The sequence below is a fragment of the Melospiza georgiana genome, chromosome 4 (genome assembly GCF_028018845.1).
Source record: "Melospiza georgiana isolate bMelGeo1 chromosome 4, bMelGeo1.pri, whole genome shotgun sequence".
In the NCBI taxonomy this organism is placed as follows: Eukaryota; Metazoa; Chordata; class Aves; order Passeriformes; family Passerellidae; genus Melospiza; species Melospiza georgiana.
Genome location: NC_080433.1, coordinates 23036427 through 23058036, shown reverse-complemented (window position 1 = coordinate 23058036; position 21610 = coordinate 23036427). Strand labels below are relative to the sequence as shown.

Below are 21610 nucleotides of genomic sequence, written 5' to 3'. Positions count from 1 at the left end.
GTCTCTTTTTACTTTCCCTTATTAAATGTTGGAATCTGCTTTTGCTGTGAATTCCTCTGGGGCACTTTGTCTTTCGGACAACAAATAGAATAGTTTCTAGCCCGATGCTATTCACCTGCTACTTGACACCTCTTCAGATAACTACCAAAGCACCAGAGAGAATAAAGCCTATAAAAATACTGGCAGAGTTTGGGAGCCAGCAGGTAACTGAGCATGTCCTCAGCAACTATACAAAACCGCATGAATATTTTGCTGGTGGCTAAAAAGATCTTGTGAAAGAATTTGCTTTGATAGCAGATTTTGAAACAGGATGTAGGCTATCACTGCAGTGCTTCCTTCAGTGACTTGTAGGAGCTACAATCTTGCCTGTGTGATGAGACATTGGTGCTGCAGTGGGTCACTGTGCACGCAGTCCACAAAAATCATGAGCCATTGTGGTGACAGAGGAGTTAGTGCAGAGGCTGCTCTTGATATAATTATTTACAGTGACAAGGGAAAAAGACTGCCTCCTTCGATTCTAGGTAAATCTCAGCTTCACATTTGCAGAATTACTTCACTGAATAGCAATAGGATGATGCTGTTTTAAAGATGCAGAATTTTGCATCATAGGACCAAGCATAGTTTTTTATTTAGAGCCCCTACCTGGACTTTTATGTTAGACTAAATTTAGCAAGTCAGAGCATGAGTAATTTGGGTTTTTTAAAAAGATGAAAAAAAATTGAAAACTTCTATTGTGCTTTTTTGAAAGAACTCTCTGGAAATTGACATCACCTAGAAAATCTGTTTGGTTACAAAGATTAGGTAAGTGTGTAAGGCTACATCTACCATTATCTGTGGGCCTCCAATGCCTTTGGAATATATTGGGTTAGAATAACAGATAATGCTGAATGAATTTTCTTCTAAATATTCTTACCTTGCTTGCTGAGAACTGCATAACTGCTAAAATAGAAATTAGCTCTACCCCAGCCCAAGCCAGCACATCAGGGCAGGAAGCCAAAAGCACAAAGACACGGTGGGCTTGGAACCAAACACCTCAAAATCTGCCGTGCTCCAAGTCTTATTTGCTTGCCTCGATAAAACATGCAAAAAATTGGGAGATTTTGGTTTTATCATTTCCATTTAAATAATTAAAGTTACTGAGTGCCTGCTTCCATTCTTCCTTGTGTTCAGAAATTGACTGTTAGCGTGTGAAGTTAAGCCAATGTGCAAGGTTTTTGTCCAGTTCAATCTAAGTCTTTGTGTACTAGATATGCCCAAAATGCATCTTTTGTTGATACATATGTAGTACACATTGTTCATTTCATTCCATACTCTCCTTTTCCTCTGGCTCAGTAAATTATAGACCCCATACTGATTTCTCTACATTCTTAACTTCAAATTCATGGCATGTGGGCTTATTGATATTCCCTATTACAGCTGTTTCTCAGCCTTTTCATTGAGTTGGGGCTATTGCATTTATCAGCTTCAAGAAAATCTTTCTTTTAAAGGGACTGTACAGTTGAAGCACTTTAACTTAAATATGATAATGAAGTGTGAGAAAACAGTAATTAGTAACTCACTCAAAAGTGAGTGGTTAAAAGATTATCTGAGTACTATTGCTGAATGAACTCTTCATACTGAGAAATGACATGTAGTAAAATTATTGGAAATCAGAGCTGAAAATTTTCCATATTTAAATTTCATCATCTATTTCTCGTGTATTTCTGGATAGAATTTCTTGCAGTGAGATCATTACCTCAACCCCATGATACAGATATGGAATGACACTACTGAAGTAGCAGATAGCAGTATAAAATTTATGTGAAATCAGAACACTCCAATTAAGCCCACAGTTTTACTGCATAATGTCACAACACTGTATCATCACACAGGAAGGAGTTTGACATCCCAAACTGTATCAACCTATTCCATCTCCTCTGTCACAATAGGAACCAGTAAACTAAACTTTAAAAGACTCTATAAATATTTTGATAGTTACAGAAGTCCTACCCCTGGCATCCTCTTAGGTGCTAGATGCTCAACAGTAATTGAGTAATGTTTTACACGTTTTAAATATGCACAGAAAAATAAAATAGCATCCTCACTTGGGTTCTGAAGTACGACAGAAAAACTTTAGCATGAGCCAAAGATCTTTGCAGGGATAGAAAGAATAAAACAGGAGATGCTGAGAAGCTGGAGTTAATGATTTAAACAGACAGTCCTTACTTTATGCCAAGTGGCAATGGGATTTCTAAGTAGGAGATTTAGTGTAATTCATTGTTCTGAACTGAAAGAAAACACATTTCAAAAATAAAACAGAAAAAAAATATAGACAGGATATTGCCCATCTTCAGTAGTTTATGCTGCAGAAACTACTTAAAATACCTCCAGAACAACTATCTATGGTGCTTTTAACAGAAGTGAGAAGGAAGAACAAACAAGGTAAGAGTCTCTAAAGTAAGATGCCACTGCTTTCACCTTGGAAAAGAAACTCCCAAAGTATATTTTGAATGTCAAAAAACAAGTAACTCCCTAAACTCAAGGAGTACTGAAGATCCTGTGTTGACCTATTTATTATTTTCAGAGTTACTATTAAGCAAAAAGCTATATATAATAAATAATCCTTCTATGGGGTAGCAGAAGATCTTTTAAGTAAGCTAAAATTTCTGTGTGAAATGATGGTGTATTATGGGATATCAGACATTAATGGAATAATCAGAAACTTATATGATAATGCTGAAGGCGGGACTGTAAATGATAACAATGTCAGACAATTATTTTCTGTGAGAGCTGAGGTCAGGAATCTACCATATCATTACTTTTATTGTCCTTGTCCCCTGATGAGATTATAATGAAAACAACCACAGTAGTCATTTCATCAGAGAAGTGCTAAAAGTTGTCTGTATGACCTTGTTTTTATAATTATGTTTCACTGAACAGTTCAAAAAAAGAACTTAAAAGAACCAGAAGTTAGACACAGATTTTCATTATTAGCAAGGTATCAGACATATCTTGGCTGTTTAAGTCTCAAAAGAGAAATACATCAAGAAGCACTGAAATCTGTGTCATTATACTCTTCACTGAGACATGAGAGAACACTGATGTCAATCAGCAAACAATTTTCAGGCACTTGAAAGCTTTTGGGAAAGTTACATGATCAACACTGTCATAAATAAATATGCACAGACACCTACAATTCACTGCAGGAAAAAAACATACCTCTGAGGAGAGTTTGAAATCCACATAGAAAGTTTCTTGGAAATTTGCAATGCTGAGGAGATAAAACCAACTTAAGACATGAAATAGCAGGAATATGACATGTCACTGGAAAGCAATTAGAAATGCTGCTAATGTTAGTCCCACCTCAGGTGACAACATGATCCTAAAACAGAACAAGTGAGACACATTGCTTCAAAGAACTTGGAGATGAGTTTAATCAGCACAACACTATGTAGCCTGCACAGAGCAGCAGCAGAGGAGTAATTGGTTGTAGCTTGGCACCCATCATAATATACAGGAATGCAAAAAAGGTGTGTAAAAGGTGGTTATGTGTGGAAATAAGCTACCTCACTTCACTTCCCAATAGGGTTATCTGTTTCCTGGTGTTTCTGAATAGTGGGAACCTTTACTTAGGCTCCAAGATTCTTGGAGTGTAATGACTTGGGAGACAGAGCTATTGACAGTAAATGTTAAAGGCAGAGATGGAAAGGTGTTTGCACAGCAGCTCACAGCAGAAAAATTACTCTGGGACTCAAGTCTGGAGGGGAACGAGCTCCACCCACAATTTTCCTTCCTGAAGAACTGGTGCTCTGGTACATCAGGGAGGAGTTTATGCACAAAGGAGCTGTCCTAGTTACAGGAATTGTGTGTATTAACGACCTGATCATATCCCTGAGCTGAGCCCTGCTGAGCACACACCACACAGGCTGCCTCCTGTCTGCTGGAAATCACTGCTGGCTGTCACACAGAAAAGGAACTGCAGTGAGCTTCATCAGGAATTACAGTAAATTAATTAAACAGCCACTAGGTATATTCTGTGTTGATTACTGTTACAGATTTTGGTCACTCACACAGAGGATGGAGGCAAAGTAATTTTCAGTTGCATTCACAGTCTTTGGAAAGTGGTGAGTCACAGGGAGCTGCTGAAGCCAGAACCTGTTACCTGCTCATCCCCAGCACAGCTTCACCAAAAACATTCTGAAGAAATTGTGACTGGAATGGAAGGCAGCCAGAGATCAGCCTTTCACTCACCAAAAACCTCCCAAACTTCTCTCATGCTGCTGAAGTTACCAGCAGCCAGAAGAACATCAGCCTGATTTGCATTTTAAGGCATTTTAAAGAAAATTACATGATGGAATGACAGTTGACTCAATTTATTTTTTTAATATTCACTGAAACCTCTTACAGCATAACAAAAATAGGCATCCCAATTAAAAAGAGCCCTATGAGTGTTTGCATGAACAACAAAAATAAGACAAAATTGGGGATGCATTTTTGAGAGTATTGTGGGATGATAGCTAAACAATTTGGAATTCTGGAGTTCATGGAGAGGAGATACCAATTAGAAGTAGGCAACTGTTTCACGAGTAGTGTGAGATTGCTAGAGGGAAACACCACCTTCCCTAGGGCCTGCAGCAGGAAAGCTCCTTGTGACAGATGGGAAAGCATTCAGGGAGAGCTGCAGAACTTACTGGACTTCTGGAAAGTTTGTTAGAATATGGAGTTAAGGAAGATCAAGGCTAAAAGAACATTAAAAGGCAATTCGAGCTTGGTCTGTAAATTCTTCATGGCCCAGAGATTTCAGATAGTAGAGGACTGTACACAGACAGAAAAATATCCAATACCTGGAAGATCTAATTATACAAATCTTTACTGGTGATAAAGAGCAGGATTAAACTTAGTCAATTTAGCTATCTAAAAATCCTGTATCTACTAGTTATCCTCATAACACATTGAAAGAGGCATTTCCAGGTGGTTATTCATTCCACCTATCTTAAGATGGATGAAACTGCTTGGAAGCCTGGCTTGATTAATTTTTTTGACATTATGCTGGAAGATGAGTTTACAGAAGTCGTTTATCCAGCTGAAATTTGCCAGTGGGATTTATCTCCTCCAAATTTGTTTTTTTTTTTAAGTTGGCAGTTGATCAAGGAAATGTCTTGAGATGCAGCAGAACACCCATTACTTGTGATTTTAAAATCAGCAAGGGAGCTTGTGGAACATAAGCAACAGTGGGAAGAATGGGAAGCTAGGTCTGCACAGCTGGCCAAACTGAGGACCCTAAGAGAATAAAAATCTTCAAAAATCTGATTTATCTGGGAAACAGGTGAGGCTACAGTCCTAGAAGATTTACACCAACATCATTTTTCTTAGAATCATTAGGCTGGAAAAAACTCTTAAGGTCACGGAGTCCAATCATTCCACTAGCACTGTCAACCCATGTCCCCAAGTGCGACATCCACACAGCTCTGAAATCCCTCCAGGGATGGAGACTTCACCACTGCCCTGGGTACCCTCTGCCAGTGCTTGGCAGCTCTTTCAGTGAAGAAATTTCTCCTAATATCCAACCTAAACCTCCCCAGGTCCCACTTGAGGCTGCTTCCTCTTCCCTATTGCTTGTTATCTGGGAGCAAAAATCGACCTCCACCTGTTTTCAGTCTCTTTCCAGATATAGATAAAGAGCAACAAGGTCCCCCCTGAGCCTCTTTTACTCCAGGCTGAATTTCCCCCAGCTCCCTCAGCCCCTCCTGCTGCACCAGCCCCTCAATGTCTGTCTTGTGAGGGCCCAGAACTGGACACAAGATTCAAGTTGCGGCCCCAGCAGTGCCAGCCCAGGGGACAGTCACTGCCCTGGCCCTGCTGCCACACCATGGCTGGCACAGCCCAGGTGCCATTGGCCTCCTGCCCCCCTGGGCACGCCTGGCTCCTGTCCAGCCACTGTCCCCAGCACCCCCAGGGCCTTTCCCATCTTTCCAGCCCCTCTGCCCCAGCCTGGAGCTGCAGGGGGTTGGCATGATGCGAGCATCACATTATCCCAGCATGGCAAGCTGATCATGTTCACTGAGCAGTCAGAAAACACAAACCAACAGCTGCACATCAAAACTCACACGATGCTTTTCTCCAGTTATATCACCCTCTGCCATTCAGGACTGCAGGGGACAAACATGTGGCCTTCTTCCTTCCCTACCTCGTCCAATAAATGCCTGATTATACAGCTGCTGCATAATAGCTGCTGATGCCAGTGGAACTGTGCAGTGAGTGCATAATCACTCCAGAGAATGGGAATCTCTGGGCAAAGCCTCATCCCAGCACCACCTGCCCAGTCCTCATCTCTCAGGTTCTGTGGGCTCAGAGAGCCAGTGCTGGTAGCAGCACTGAAGAGGTGAAAATTATTTTTGTATGTAACAGGCTTCCAACTTTTTCTGTGGAAGCGCTGTGAGATTATAGTGGACAAGAGAGCATCCAGCAATGGGCTCTGTTACAGTGTGTGCTTGTAAAAGCTGTTGTGGAATTAATCATCCTGAATTCTTACAGCCTTTCTGCTTCTCCTCTAATGTTAAGGTGCTCACGTGATAGCTGCAGTTATCACTGGGCATCTCGAAGAAGCTTAAATTTCTGTCATAAAAAAATGAGCATATAATAGATCCACAATATGAAATGTGCACACAGATGCAAAAAAAAAAAAAAAAAAAAAGAAAAAAAAAGAAAAAGGGGGGGCAAATAATGAAAAGTAACCTAGGACAAAATAAGAATAACCCACCAACTGGCAGTCATAATGGTATGCAACAAAAAATTTCCATGCTTTGTAAATTATCATTCAAACCATGCCATACCAAGTGGAATTCCTCAGTTCTGTGACACCAGCCAAGCACTGTTTTTCTTTCTCTGTGACTGAAGAAAGGCTGCTCTGCAGGGATCATACACGGCCACTGAGCCATGCCCAAAGTTCCTGTTGCAGCCAAAGGACATTCGATGCCCCAGCACACCCATATCTAGATGCAGCTGTGAGACAATTTAAAAGCAATAAACCAGTCACAGTTCCAGCACTGGCGTCAAAGCATGTTTCTGTGTAAAACCAGCCATACAGCTCAGATAACCACAGAAGAAAAATTGTTTTCTTGCCTTTTGTACTCTGCTAAAATTGCCCAGGGTCCTTGGCCTCTTCTCTTTCCACATCACAGCACACCTCAATTTCTCCTATCACTTTTTTACATGGGAAAGGCGGGGAGGAAAGAGGGAAGAAGCATTTCTGCATAAAATTGCCTTTCTAACATTGCTTCCAGTGTGTAGTGCTGTAACCAATGATGGTGTTGTGGGTGTTGCCCTTCTGCTCCCAACTGCAAAGAAACAAACTTAAAAGTTTTTTATTGCTTGGATGATTATGTGCAAATAAACATAGACTGGATCTACAACAGGAAGCCAAACAGGAAGCATATTAAATTTCAAAGGCTCTATTGCTCCTATTGATTTTAGCTGTTGATACTTTTGTTAAGGTTAAAAAGCAGTTCTGTGTTGTTTATAGAAGTATCTTCAGAAACTTATTTAAAATAAATAGTTTATATTTTCCTGCTGCTAGAAAAGTCACACAAATTCAGTTGTGAAAAGAAAAGAAAAACATACATAGAAAGAACAGTTGCAGGAAACATGACTGTTTTCATCCTACAATGAAAGCTCTCAACACAGTAATTACTACATATTTTCTCTTGAGCTCTGACTCAGAAGACTAGCCCTCTTCATACTGAAAAGTGAGAGCAGAAAACAAAGCTCTTGGTAAAAGTAATAACTATTTCAAAAAATACTTTTTCTCACATGTCATTAATATGTATTTTATTTCCAGAAATGACAGAATCTCCTGTATTGTACAGAGGTAACTAAAAAAGCTAATTTAACTTGCACTAAATACGCAGCTCTGGGCTAAATCACAGGTTTGGTGCTCAAAACTTGAGTGCTGAAACAGATTCCTCCCTCCTAAATAGATGGTTGTGCAGCTGGAGCAATTTGAACCTCTGGCAAGGCAGAGGGAAGCAGCACATGCATCTTGTCTCAGAAGATTGCTCATGCTCAGGAGAGGGAAATGGAAATAAGAAAGGGGAGGTAGCTTCCTGAGCCAAATGAAGTGCAGAGGCTGAGGAGCAGTTCCAGCAGCCAGAGGGGTTCCCTGGTTGTTGGAGGCCAGCACAGCAATCGGGCACCTTCCTCCTCCTCCACTGTCCTGCCCCCTTTCTATGCAGCACCCACCCTCCTAGCACGGGAACAAGAGCCTGGAGTATTTCTTAGTGATCCAGCTGGGATCCAGTTCAAGCAATATACTCATTTGATCTGCTTTGTAAACCAACACTGCCACATTCCTTCAATCTGGGACAAGTTCTTGTCCTGCTTCTAACATAAGTCCCCTGAAATCTCAGTGGCTTTCAGTTTTCTTGACTTCTGTGGGCTTTGAAGAAGTCAGCTCCTCAAAGCTCTGCAAATGGTACCAGAACATTCCAGTCTAATGTTTGGCTGACGCCTTTTTCTTTGCAGCATGTTTCAGCAGTTCAATTTCCATGCAAGTGGTTGGGTTTTAGCCTCTGTTGGACATCAAGACATGCTAGGCAGCAATTTTAAGAGATTGAATTTTGCTGATGCCAAGATGTTAGGGCAAAAATAGCAGGATATTCACCTGATGTAGGCTGGCCTGAGCTGTTGTTTAGCTCAGTCGATTATTCTTTAATTTTACACAGAAACAAAGCTTTACCTATATAAAAAATGTCAGAAATTATATACAGGAATTGCAGGCCAGATAAATAGATACATGAATAAACACATGCCTTCCTTACATCTGGCCACATTTTTCCTCTACTCACTAACATTTCTGTTCAATTAATGCCAAGGTACAAACCACATTGTCCTGTATAACTGAGCTGCATTTACGCTCAGCTGTAACTTGCAAAAACCTGTTACAACACTGAGAATTGACCATCCTCATAGGTAAAGATACTGTGAGCTATACTGAGTATAGCTTGCGCAGACAGCCTTTTAAATTGTCCTTCATTTATAAATAAATAGATTTAAAAAAATTAAAAATTACCAGATTGCTCTATAAGTGCTCTTCTTTCTGATTCAAGCAATATTGTTGAACGAAAGTTTTGGTGCTTGTAAGTTTTTAAAAATTCCTGTCAGTATTTTCAGTGCATTAGGAGACTATGTAAGTGGGGAAAGGCAGTGTCCTAATGAGCTACATTCTAAATCACATGCCAAGTTTTACTGTTTTTTTTTTTTAAACCTCACTTTCTAGAGGATCCGTTAAATTCAGATTGTCAGTCAGCACGAAAGGAGGCTTTTTTCTCCCATCATGTACCTGAATTTTAACACAGAAGGGCATGATCTTGTAAAGCCTCCTGTATTTCCACTGTGCTCTCCTGGATCTAAGATGAATGGTTTGGCACTGCTGTATAAGAACTCAGCACAAATGGAGAATATTTGAGTGTCTGAGGGATGTCATAGCCACTCTCTAGGAACAGATTTTGAAAGCTGGTGACATCAGCTTTTGGGAAATTGGGAAGAGCTGGAATCAGAGATAGCTCAGTCCTTACCATTGATGCAGAAATAGTCCAAGTTCACAGCTTTTTTAAGAGCTTTTACAGCACTACCAAGAACAAATTGAGGATCAAGGCCTGCTCCAGAGAGTGCTCATCTATTACCCCACCCACAGGAACATGCAGCACCTCTTGGCATGTCATGAGCCTCAGGGATTCACATTTCCTGGAACTGAATTTGTGAGATGTGGAAAAAAATCTAGGACTGCACATGCAGATGGAGGATAAGAATCTGCTTCCTTTTTAGAGGTAGCTGTGTTTGAGGAAATATCTACAGGCCTTGGGTTTTCCATCAGAATCTTCTAGGATGTTAGGGGTCTGTTATATGTGTTCATCAAATCTGGTCGTGAATAAACTTGAGGGAAGTTTTCTAACCAGAACATGGAGACTGCAGAAACCCTTCCACTTAGTGGTACTGGATTGTAAAACAGAGTTTCATATATTTACGTAGAAATTTGTATATTTGCATGTGGCAGTGTGAGAGTGAAGATGGCGTTAAGAGAAATCTGCACTACTGCTGCACGTTTTTGTAATTCCGTTTTTGGGGCCAGTGGGGCTTCTCATTTCCTAAGTTAGGCTTGGGACTCTGAGGTTCCTGCACCATCAGTTTCGTTTGGAGCCCATCTGAGGAGGAGTAGAGTAGCTCTGCAGGTGTAGAGTAGCTCTTCAGAGTTGTTTTCTGTTGACAATAAAGGACCCTGAGGTAACTCTCTAGAAATTAACCATTTTAGCATTCTGATGGCTGCATTTAGGTGGGATTAAGCCCACTTAGAGTATCTATGCCATTAAATTACACTACACACAGCAATAAGTCTCCTTTCCAAAGCAACATACTTGGACCTTAAAGAAGCAAACAAAAATACTCTCTTGCCTCCAGCAATAGTTCCTCTGTTTTTAAATATCTTACTCTATGATAGGAGTGCAATTAAAGCTATTTGGTCACTCCAGTTACATGAAAAAGATGTGAAAATGAGAACAGTCCCAAGTGGAATAATAATCTAGAGTTCTTCACATGATACCCACATTCAGCTTGGCATTATGATGCCTTGGGGTCTTGAAAAAACTTGAAAGCAGCTCAGACTGTTTACATAGCAAAACCAGGGTTGCAGGTTTTTTTGACTCATACAAAGAAATTTTGGTTCAGGCTTAAGGACTGCCACATATTAGCAGGAAAATTCATCAACAATCAACCAGATGAATTTCAGCCTCAAGCCATGTCTGTTTCAGGCAGCCTGGTAGTGACACAAGAGTTTCATAAATATCTGGAGAATTAGTAAGCCCAACTAATTTTCAGTTTTACTAGTAATGGGCCATCCACGCTTGTAAGACATTTTGGAAGGGGTGTTTTGAGTATTTTTCTGAAATAACCTTAAGAAGAGGAAGAAAACATTTCAGATCATGAAAAGTCAGACTGCAGCTCTTCAGTGAGGAAAAACACAGCTTTTCAATGATCATCTTTCAGTTTATGTGCTCAAACCTTCATCTGTTCCTCCATTCAAAACTTTTAAATAAAACTTTGAATGCTTCATATTTCCTTTTAAAATAAAAACAAACCTCAAAAATTCTCCTGGATGTATTTACTTCCCAGAACAGTGTTCAGGAGTATCAACCAATTCAGGAACTACCAAATGAAAAACACTGCTACTAATTGAAAAATACTTGACTTTCATGAGCATAGGATTACTTCAGAAACCATTATTTACAGTAGGTAATGTTTATTTATGTTAGCAACCCAAATGGTTTCAAATCACTACTCTTTGCAAGTGAGTATGGTAAAATATGGCCATTAGAAAAAAAATAGAGAAAATTGTATCCTGTGTGGTTTCATTCCTGTCCCACCCAACCCAGCTGATGGGACAAAATATGTATTTAATTTGTACAATTGTAGACATTCCAGAGACTCTCTCTACAGGAAACCAGTTTTCCCTCCTAGCTTTGCTCTGTTGGCCAGGCAGCCACGCTAATGGCAGAAGTTAAGCCAGCTGCTGTTTGAACGCCCTCAGTTCAGTGGAAGGAGCTGGATGAGGCCAGTCCTTGCCTGCTGCAGCTCTCCAGGCTCACTGCAAGTGCCAAACCTCCTTCTGCATCCCTTTGTAGGACAGGCCTTGGAGCCAAGCAGATCCTAAGCCTCACTTCCCAAAAGGGCAGCCAGATCTTTGGTAGTGTGACCATAGTGCTGTACCAAAACCAGTTCCTGACTGGTTGCAATTTGTTTCCCCAGCTCTCTGGCTTCCAGATCACAGCACTACCCTGGACTCAAGAGCAAACCAGTAAGTCTACCAGTGTGAAGCTCAAACACATCGTGTAGGCAAAGTGTTCCTCTGAAAACCATCTCTGAACTCAATATTAGCAGCAAAAAGTCATGGAATCAAATTTAGAAGTAATTTAAAGAGGCAAAGAAAGCCCCTCCAGTGGTGTGATATCCCAATCTCATGGATGAGTGCACTCCAGTGGGGGGTACACAGCTATTGGTAATTAGAAGGTCTTAGTATTGTTACCAGATTTATCTGGAAAATAAGCAGCAGTGGAGTTTAAATCTGTCAAGTCCTTGTCTGTCCCTCTGACACAGAGAGCAGCCCTGCACCTGCCCTGATCCACCAGCCTTCCTCTGCAGGGCAGCAGGCACCTGCCTGACATCTGCCAGCAGCTCTCTCTGCCCAAGCCAGCCTCTCCCGTGGGAACACGAGAGCTTCCCAAAGTGTCTAAAGTTCCTCCAAAACCAGGGAGCAGCTCTCAGAAGTGATGTGATGCCATGTGCAGTTCAGGTTATATCCCCTGAGCCCTTATGGGAGTTGCACAAGCGTAGACTAGTCTGTAAAAGGTGAGATTCTTAAGAAATGTGGTTGTAGGAAACATAAAGCTAGAAACTTCCATTGATACTGAAGAGTTTGATTTACAGCCTTGGAAGAAGCTTGGATTGATGTAAAAAAAATTACACAGACATTAAACAGAAAAATTATAAACTTCAATTTCTCTAGTTGTAAGTAAGAATATACCTTAAGTAAGTAAGAAATGGTATTGGGTAAGATGGTGAAGGGCTTTATAGTGTAGCAATGTAATTGTACAGAGTAAGCTGGGTGTAGATGTTATCATAGACATATATGTGTGAACGTGTAACAACAGCCCATTGGATAAAAGTATCTGCAGTGCAGCAGAATTAAGTTAAGGTGATAGGCTATCAAAACAAAATAAACTTTGTGGCAATTTTCTATTGGATTGGAATGTTATATATTGCCTTATAATGAAAAAACTTGTGACTACCTTGAGCTATGGCCGACTTCTTACGCCTCTAAAATCTCACAGTCTTTGAGGTTGATGTTTATCTGAGTAATAAATCGTTTTTAGCCTGACAGTAGTCCCATCCCTTCAAGTAAGGCATCGATAATAATTGTGGTGAACAACTTAAAAAACAGACTTACCAGCACTCATAACAAACTATTCACATGGAAACTTCTTTAAAACTGCTTCACAAGTTGTTTTTTTCTAGTAAGTCTTTCTAGTAATCCATTGTAAACAGTCAATGATGGAACGTCTGAGACAGGTGACAGCAATCACCTTTTTACACAGGATGCCCTTAGGTGATAATTAGCTCCCATTACACAGACAAGCGATTCAGCTGTGAAAGTAAGCACATGCCTGGTCCCCAGCTGCATTTCCTAGGTGGAAGGGAGAACAGCCTGACAGGTGACATTCACACCTTTTGTCTGAACTCACAGACACTGTGCTGATGTTAGCTCGTTGCAGCGTGAGCAAACACACTGCCCTAAGCATAATGCAAGGGAAATTTAAATAATCCAAATGCTTTCTTCCCACCTGCAAAGCAACATTGTTTAACTCTGGTGAATCACACATGCATTGCACGCTTATTCCATTTAAACCTTAACGCCATCCTGAAGTATTTGCTTTCAAACATATTTTGACATTTCTCTCCATTTTTGCAGAATTGTCAGCTACAGGAGGAACACTTGAGTTGAAATTTCAGGCTGTTTTCCAAGTTGAATATGTCCAGTGCCTGACTTTTGTGTAAATTCTTAAGCACCAGATGTCTGTCTTCCCTGAGCCAGCTATTATTTAGAAATATTAGCAGAGGCTGTCAGTGATGGTGGTCATTTTTAGCAGTGGCTGTGACAAAATTGATTTGCCACCACTTAAGGTCCTCCTCCCATCTGACCTCATGCAGGTGCTGGGATGCATTTCACAGCTAGACCATAGGAGAATTTGTGATCCATCAAAAGTGAGGTAATTCAGCCTAGGGATGAAAATAGAGGCAAATCCAATGCTCCTTTATGGCAAGATGGCAGCACCCAGGACCGTTGCTTAATGCTCAGTTGTTCCTTGTCAGTCCAAAAAGTCCTGAACATTCAATTCAATTCTTTGGTATTGAGCCAACCTGACGCAAATTTTTCTTCTTGTTGAAGTTTCCTCTGCATTGGAAAAACCTGAATCATTCAGCTATTTTGATGTTCTCCCCAAAAAAAAGATGAGGAGCCCCACCTAAAAAGTCAAGTCTGTGACTTTCCACTTTCTTTCATGCAAACAAGATGGCCAAATTGAGATTGAACGAGTGGCATTCACTCTGGCATTTTGTAACTTTCAAGAATTAGTATTGGTAATGCAAGGAACCTTTCACTATATACTTTGGATATAATGTTACATGCTCGGTATAATATAGCCATAGGAGTCTACAGATTCCAAACGATGAAAGTTATTTCCCTGCTCTTTGGCAGACCTGCAGGCAGAGGGATTCGATTATATTCTATTTCTATTTCTTTCTGGTTTGAGATATATTTAGACATTTAGTGCTTGTCCTGCAATTAATTTCTCATGTCCTCCCTTTCAAGCTGGTGAGGCTTTTACAAAGTCTTGTGCATCATGCTTTGTCCTCCCTTGTCCTTCCATTTCTGGGCAAGGAGGGCACATTCCTATTTCCTGCAACAACAGGTGTAGCCACCAAGGGCTTCCTGTTGCAGAAAGCTGTTTGTTAGCCTGGCATCCCAGCTCTATCTGTGCCAGAGACAGCAAAAGCTTTTCTCCCAGTCACAGTGAGCAGGCTGGAAGGCAGATGCAGATCACAGCAGGCCTGCTCAGATCAGTGTAGTGCCATTTTATGCCAGAGTAAAACCTGAACAGTTGCAGAGGCTGTTTGCTTTCGTGTGAAGTATGAGCCACAACTCGTGTAAGTCTTGGTCCAGGGTGCATCTGAGGTCTGAGGGGACTGTGGTGATCCATGGCACTTTTTAACCAGAGGCCTTGTAATGGTGAATGTGGCAGCTGTTTACCTCATTTGTTAGAAAAATGGCAGAAATCTCTGGAAAAACTTGCCTTCAGAGGCTCTGAATCATTCCTTCATTACTAACGGATGGCATTTCATTCCAGCAGAACTGAGCTACCAAGCAATTACTGCTGTCAAAGAGGAGGCAATCTTTTAGTTGTCAAGCAATGAGAATCACAGAATCACAGAATGATTTGGGTGGGAAGAGACATTAGAGCTTATCCAGTTCCACCCCTTGCATGGGCAGGGACACCTTCCACTAGACCAGGGCTGCTCCAAGCCCTGTCCAACCTGGCCTTGGACACTTCCAGGGATGGGGAAGGCACAGCTTCTCTGGGCAACCTGTGCCAGGGCCCCACCACCCTCATGGTAAAGAATTTCTTCCCAATATCTGATCTGAAGGTCCCCCCTGCTGATGTGGCTTTCCTGGGTGCTTTTCACTGAGCAGTCTGGGGTGCTGTACAGTGACCATAATCTCTGACAGGGAAAAGGAGCAACCTGAGCCACCTCCAGAGCACAAGCTTCAGCTCGAAGTGCATTAAAACCCTGCAGAAGTGACCAGAAGTGACAAACACAGGGTTTCTGTTGCCAAGCACACTGTGTTGGGGGACTGGAATATAACACTCTTGCACATGGAAATTAGCATTCATCTCTCTTAGGAGAATGTAGGTATTTTTATGGGATCCTGCTATTGCAAAATGATGTGAAGAAGTACCTCTCAACCTTACTGGTCCAGCCCCCAGTGAATCAATCAATCATTCAATCAATCAGTCAATCAATCAGTCACATATCTCACTTCATTTATTGTAGGGGAAGAGGACCTTTTAGCTTAGCAACTGTCCTGTGAGGGTTGGGTTTCATGGAGAAGCTGTGGATTTGGCCCAGACTCATCCAGCTTGGAAAATGCAGGGTAAATACTCCCTACTTGCTGAAAGAGGCTTCCAGAGCTGAGTGGGATCTGGCTCTGCTGTCCACATCCTCCCACTCATCCTCCCATGGCTTTAGACAGAGGAGAAGAATTGGCAGGAAATCAGAGCTACTCACAGGAGTGGTATTTTAGCTTCTGTGCTGAAGACAAATATTCATGAACTTTGCTATGGTCCTCCCTGGCTGACAGTACTGTGAAAAATGCCTCAATGTGAATTAAGATAATACTGTTGTGCTATGGCTCTGGTGGCTGCATACCCAACCTTGCATTGTCCAGCATCTGGGTCCAAGAACTCCAGTAACTCTCACTTTGGTGACTCTTGATTTTACCTTAACCCGAAGAAGGACCTGGCCAGCAGCAACTTGAGGACACAAAGGTAAAGAGTAACTGGCTGATAGGTCTGACATGTTTAAAATTACAGTCTGTCCTGGGACACACATGCCTGCTCTATCTCCTTCATCTCTAAACATTTATTTAAAAGCAAAGATAGATAAATAAAAGAAACTGTATCCTGTCAAACAGTCTAGTGATTTAAACTATGTAGATAGCCGATTAATAAAGGATTTCACAGGAGGGGAAGCACATGTGACAATCTACAAAAGAGGTGAAACAACTGGAGGTGCTGGGAAGGACAGAGGTGCCTGCCAGCCATAATATGTACTCATAGTGTGCAGTTTCTTTCTCCCCAGGTGTTTTTTTTTAATTAGTTATAGCTGAGTCTCCTGAGACTCTCTTCTAGATACGAACAACTAATTTTAAACTTCATCTGTGTGCAGACCTTACATGAGGCAGGTTTGCAAGTTGTGTTACTATGCATTTCTACCTATATCAAAAAAGGACAAGTGACAGAACAAAACAATTTTTTTGGTTTTGTATTTCTAACATGAAAAATGCTGTGTAGGCTACTTGATTATTAGAAAGGAATTAGCTGTCAAACCTTGGGAGGTCTCATGTGACTGAATTTTGGGTGAAGGCTTAAACCCTCAGAGTTGTAAGAAAATCTCAGATTTCTATCTGGAGGTCCTCCCTGGCTGACAGTACTGTGAAAAATGCCTCAGTGTGAATTAAAATAACACTGTTGTGCTGTGGCTCTGGTGGCTGTATACCCAACTTTGCAGTGTCCAGCATCTTGCACTTGTTACCTGCTTGAGCAAACAGATGTATTTCTTTAATTTGTTACTATGATTAGTGATCCTAGTCTGCCTCAAAACATTCCCTAGCTGGACTTTCAGCGCAGCCCCCTGCACCCTGCCATAGCTGTCTGTGGATGGACCCCACAGCCTGCACACCCTGCACAAGATTAAAGCAGCAGATTTAAAGCAGCTGTAATATCCAGAAAGTGCTGCAAGCAAAAACTTAGTAATACTTGCAACACTTCTGTAAGGAAAGCACATAAATATATTATTTACCCACGTATATGTGTGGAAATAGAAGTACATTTTCTCATCTATTAGAGGAATAGGGATCAGAGTAAGCAGCCAGGACCAGTTCAATATGAACAGGGAGAAACAAGCTTAGCCTCCCACTCTGGCTATGCAGAATCAAACCAGAGAAGGAGAATGCAGCTATCAATAGCACTCACAAGGTCATACCAGACCGAACAGAACTAACAAAGGAAGGTAGAAGCCTCTTAATACCTCCTCTTTCTTCCTCATGCTTTTCCTTCTTCTTTCTTGCCTCCCGAGATTAAATCTGCAGCTGGAAATACTACAAGTTTTTCTTTACAGGAAATACTTTTGTGTTAGGTGTTCCTGAAACATGATGGAAACCATTTGTGCTTTATGTCTTCCAGAAAATTATATTGATGTGCCTCAAGATGGGAGAGGTAAGACCAGACTTCAAGGAGCAGCTTTCAAGAAAATCAACTAAATTACAAGAGCTGAAAAAATTATGGATAAGTAGGAGAGAGAAAGACTACAAGAAGAATATTGAGCAAGTCACCTGAAGACAGACACCATTCAAACAGCTTCTACAGGCAAATGATATAGAAAGAGTCTCCAGGAGAAAGTAGTCTGTAAGCAATATTTTAATTCTAGACTGACACTGTTATCTCTGAAAGGAAGCATCATATTTGTGAAAATGCTCAGTAGGAAGAAAATTACGTTGCTCTGGCAAATCCACACAAAGGTGGGAAATGACCACAAGACAAACCTTTGGTAGATAACTTTTCTTTGCCTCCCCATCCATCAATTGCCATTTGAGCCTAATCTCAGCCTAAGTGTCAGAATCCTGAATGTGAGTTTTTCCAAAGTTCTCTGGTTAACATTTTGTCACAATAGGGTAGATGCTGGTAATCCACATCACTGTTAACCATATGGCCCTATGCATTGCAAAGGTAAGCAGAGCCCTTTCATTGAGTCAGACTGCAGGCTAACTTCAACCATAATGCACATTTTTAGATCACTGGCAATGACTCTGCTAAGACTATCCGAGCCCATCTTAAATTTAGGTTCTTGAAGAGGGCATCCTTTATTAGGATGTAACACTATTCCACCCCCATACTCCTGGAAGCTGAAAGCAAAACAGAAAAAAACCAAAAATTGTTTATTTCAAAAGCAATAATACCATTGTCCCCCTCCTTTCTAAGGCAATAGTCAAATTCCCTCAGCCACTGCCTGACTGCAGAGTTTACCCCACACAAGTCTCAGAATCCATTTGTAAGCCAGAAGGGCAATGACTTTGCCACAGAGATATGTGGAGCACTTGATCACTGGGTTGCAGTAGGTTGACAACTTTCTACAGGGCAGGGTTATTTTAAAATCATACAGTACCAATTACATGAGCAAATCCTGTGAGATTCAGTTATTTAAGATATTTGCATGGAGAACCTGGTAATGACAAGCAAACAGAGGAGTTCATCTGGAAATCATAACACAAAGCCATGATAATGCCAGTTTAATCCTTCATGTCTAATATTTTGTCCTGCAAATCTCAGTAAGTTTAAAATAACCTTACATTTTACCATTTAACCACAACATGAGGAGCACCTTGTTAATGAATAATCAAGTGTTCCCTTTGTACCTCTTTGGCTGAATTAATTTTAGTTTTCTATTGAACTCAACGGGGACACTCTTCTCAGTGATTTGAGTCAGTTCTTGGCTACTGGAGTTCAGGATGGTATGTGACTAAAACCATGAAGGAATAAATAGTGTTGGAGGACCCAACAAGACTGGACACCACAGGAGTGGGAGCCCAGTCTTCAAATAAAGCTCAGTCTGAGTAGCATGCCAACATGCACATGCCCCTTTTCTCTGTAAACCAACAACTAAACATGCCAGGTATCACTGAGTAGGGGCAGGCATTACCTAAAAGAACAAATTCACAGGTGGGAGTGCTACCCTGCAGGGATGAAACTCCATCCTGTCCCAGGAAAGCTTGAAGCCTGGCCCACTCTCACTCATCACAGAAGCTCCTGCACATCCCCCCAGCTTGGAGAGACCTGAGGGAGCTGCCACAGTGCACCTGGGATGTTACACCTGTGTTACACCTTAGGAACTCTGCAAGAAAAGCAAAGCACACTGAGTGGCTGGTGGTGATGCCATCCATGCCAACATCATGCTCCTCCACACTTCCCCATTGGCTCCAAGATCCATAACCCCTGCAGACACCCAAAAAAGTATCCACAGTAACCAGTGTGGCACTCTGCAGTAACTGTTTGGTCCTTTTACTTCTCCCAGCACCTACTTTCGTTGTGAGGTGATGACTGCCACAGAGAGCTTTGGAAAAAGCTTATGTTCATAGAGGAATTTGTATTAGATACTGGTTTGTGTGACTTACTGTATTTTGTAAGGGTTTTTTTCCCTTTGGGAATTGTGCGTTATTAATGAGCAGTTTTATGCTTTACTTCTAGTACACGTATACCTTGTAATGGATGTGCTTTTTGTTAGTTTGTTTTCTTTTATCCTCTACACAGAGCCAGTAAATATAAGGTAGATACTCTCTGGCTGAAATTCTGATTTTGCCTACCAATTATTTATGGATAAATCCATGTTGTAGTTGGTGAATAATTTTTCATCAATTGTGTTGTTATAATCACCTGATAGTCTCTCTACTTCAGCAGAATAAAAGATCCTGAATAAGACTAATGCTAATTGGGCCTTAAATTAAAGGGAAATTGTGCTCTACATATTTCCCTACCATCATTTCTATCAGCCCTTCTTCCTTGCTGTTGGGACACTGGAGAAGAGCACTGGCTACACAAATAGCCACCTGAACACCTCATCCACCTCTGTAGCTGTGCTCTGATATTCCTCTGCATTTACTTGATCAAAACTATGGTGGATCAGATAAACTGCAATGAATTTTTCAGTTATTTCTGCAGAGAGATTGGTTCAAATGCAATCCTTCTCTAAAAGAAATTATCTGGACTAAAATTATTGTATTTTTCTCTATGCCCATTCTGATATGTTTGGAAAAATAAGGGTTCTGAAATTAACACTTTAAAAAGTGCATACATTATACCTCGCATGTGACAATGGCAGCTGTCTATCTCAGTGGCTGTTAGGGAGCTTCCTGCTCCAGAAGCCCCTTCCCCTGCCCAAATAATTTCCTCTCTTCTGTTTCACTGAGAGCTGTGTCCAACTTCTTAGTAATTGCTGTGTATAATGTAGGACATAAAAAGTTAGGTTATAAAGCTTGTGCAGGACTTGGTGTTGTAATTTAACCATCTTTCATGCCTGGTTATGGATTTTACAAAAAACAGAGTGAAAATAATCTGGCCTCTTAATGTATAATTCAGCATATTGTAGCAGCTATTTTAGACACCTATTTTTTATAGTTTTACTACAGCTGTAATTTCTGTATGAGGACTGCCCACTTGAAGAAGCAATGAAGTTAACACATCAAAATGATTTTTTAAAGTCTGTTCTATTCCACTACCTGTGACTGTGTATAAATAGTAAAGCAACAAAAACAAAACCTCAACCACTGCGGGGAAGAAACACCTTTTCTCAGCTTCAAAAGTTCTCTTCTGTAAGACAGGCGTTTCTTCTAGTCCTCCTTTTACAAAAGTAGTAAATTACTAAGAAAATTATATATATACAGTACAATAGTCTATTTTGATAGTCAGCAGACTATTTTAGGCTAATTAAGCTAACTAGAAATTGTAGGGTTGCAGTGATTTCTCTTTATTGATAAATTGATGATAATACTGTTTCCATATCACTTGGTGTTTGAAATCAACACGTGCCAGGGTCCAGTGATTTGCTAATCTAGTTTCTGGTCTGATCTTGTCCTATTTTTTTGCAGCATTCTCTAACTTCATATTATGAATCATGTTGTCTTTCTAAAGTGATTGCCAAGCAAACCAAAAATGTGTTTTACACTGCTATTGCACTGCTCTCGTCTTTATATACAGTAGTTTTTATAAAGATGTCCTTAGGTTTTAATAAATGAGTGTAACGTAAACTAATCTCTGTAATAAAATTTGCTTTAGTGTTTCAAAGGCTGTCTGGAATAGCTGTAGAGATTTGAGCTTCTGAGTATTTCAATAGCTTCAAAATTTGTGGCTTCCTTTCCCTCTGCAGGAAATCCCCAGATACTAGAACTCCATGGTCTGCACAAGGGTAAAATGAAGACAGTGTATTTAACACAAAGAATGGACTTAGAGGTGGGGGGAAGGGGCCCCAAGAAGCCAAACCACACCACAAAAAAAAAAAATATTAAGGCCGTTGCATTAATCAATACATATTCCATTTAGTCTGCTTCACATTTCCAGCAGTTGCTGATACCAGATATTTAAGATGGAAGTGTAGCACACTGAAGAGAGATTGCTAAGAAATAAAAATAATCTTTCCACTACTCGAGGCAAGCTGAGAAGGCCAAACTGCAACTGAGTAGAAAGAAAGCAACATTTTG

At 40.8% G+C, this 21610-nt stretch overlaps 1 protein-coding gene across 1 annotated transcript in view; it reads left to right on the top strand.

Annotated features, from left to right (window-relative positions):
• The window catches only part of SHISAL1 (shisa like 1), a 73533-nt gene extending 52336 nt beyond the window's left edge, over positions 1-21197 (top strand). Inside the window, exon 5 of the mRNA XM_058023541.1 lies at positions 17547-21197. Within this exon, the coding sequence (XP_057879524.1) occupies position 17547 (1 nt within the window). The 3' untranslated portion in view covers positions 17548-21197. The remainder of the gene's footprint in view (positions 1-17546) is intronic.
• The last annotated feature ends 413 nt before the right edge of the window (positions 21198-21610 follow it).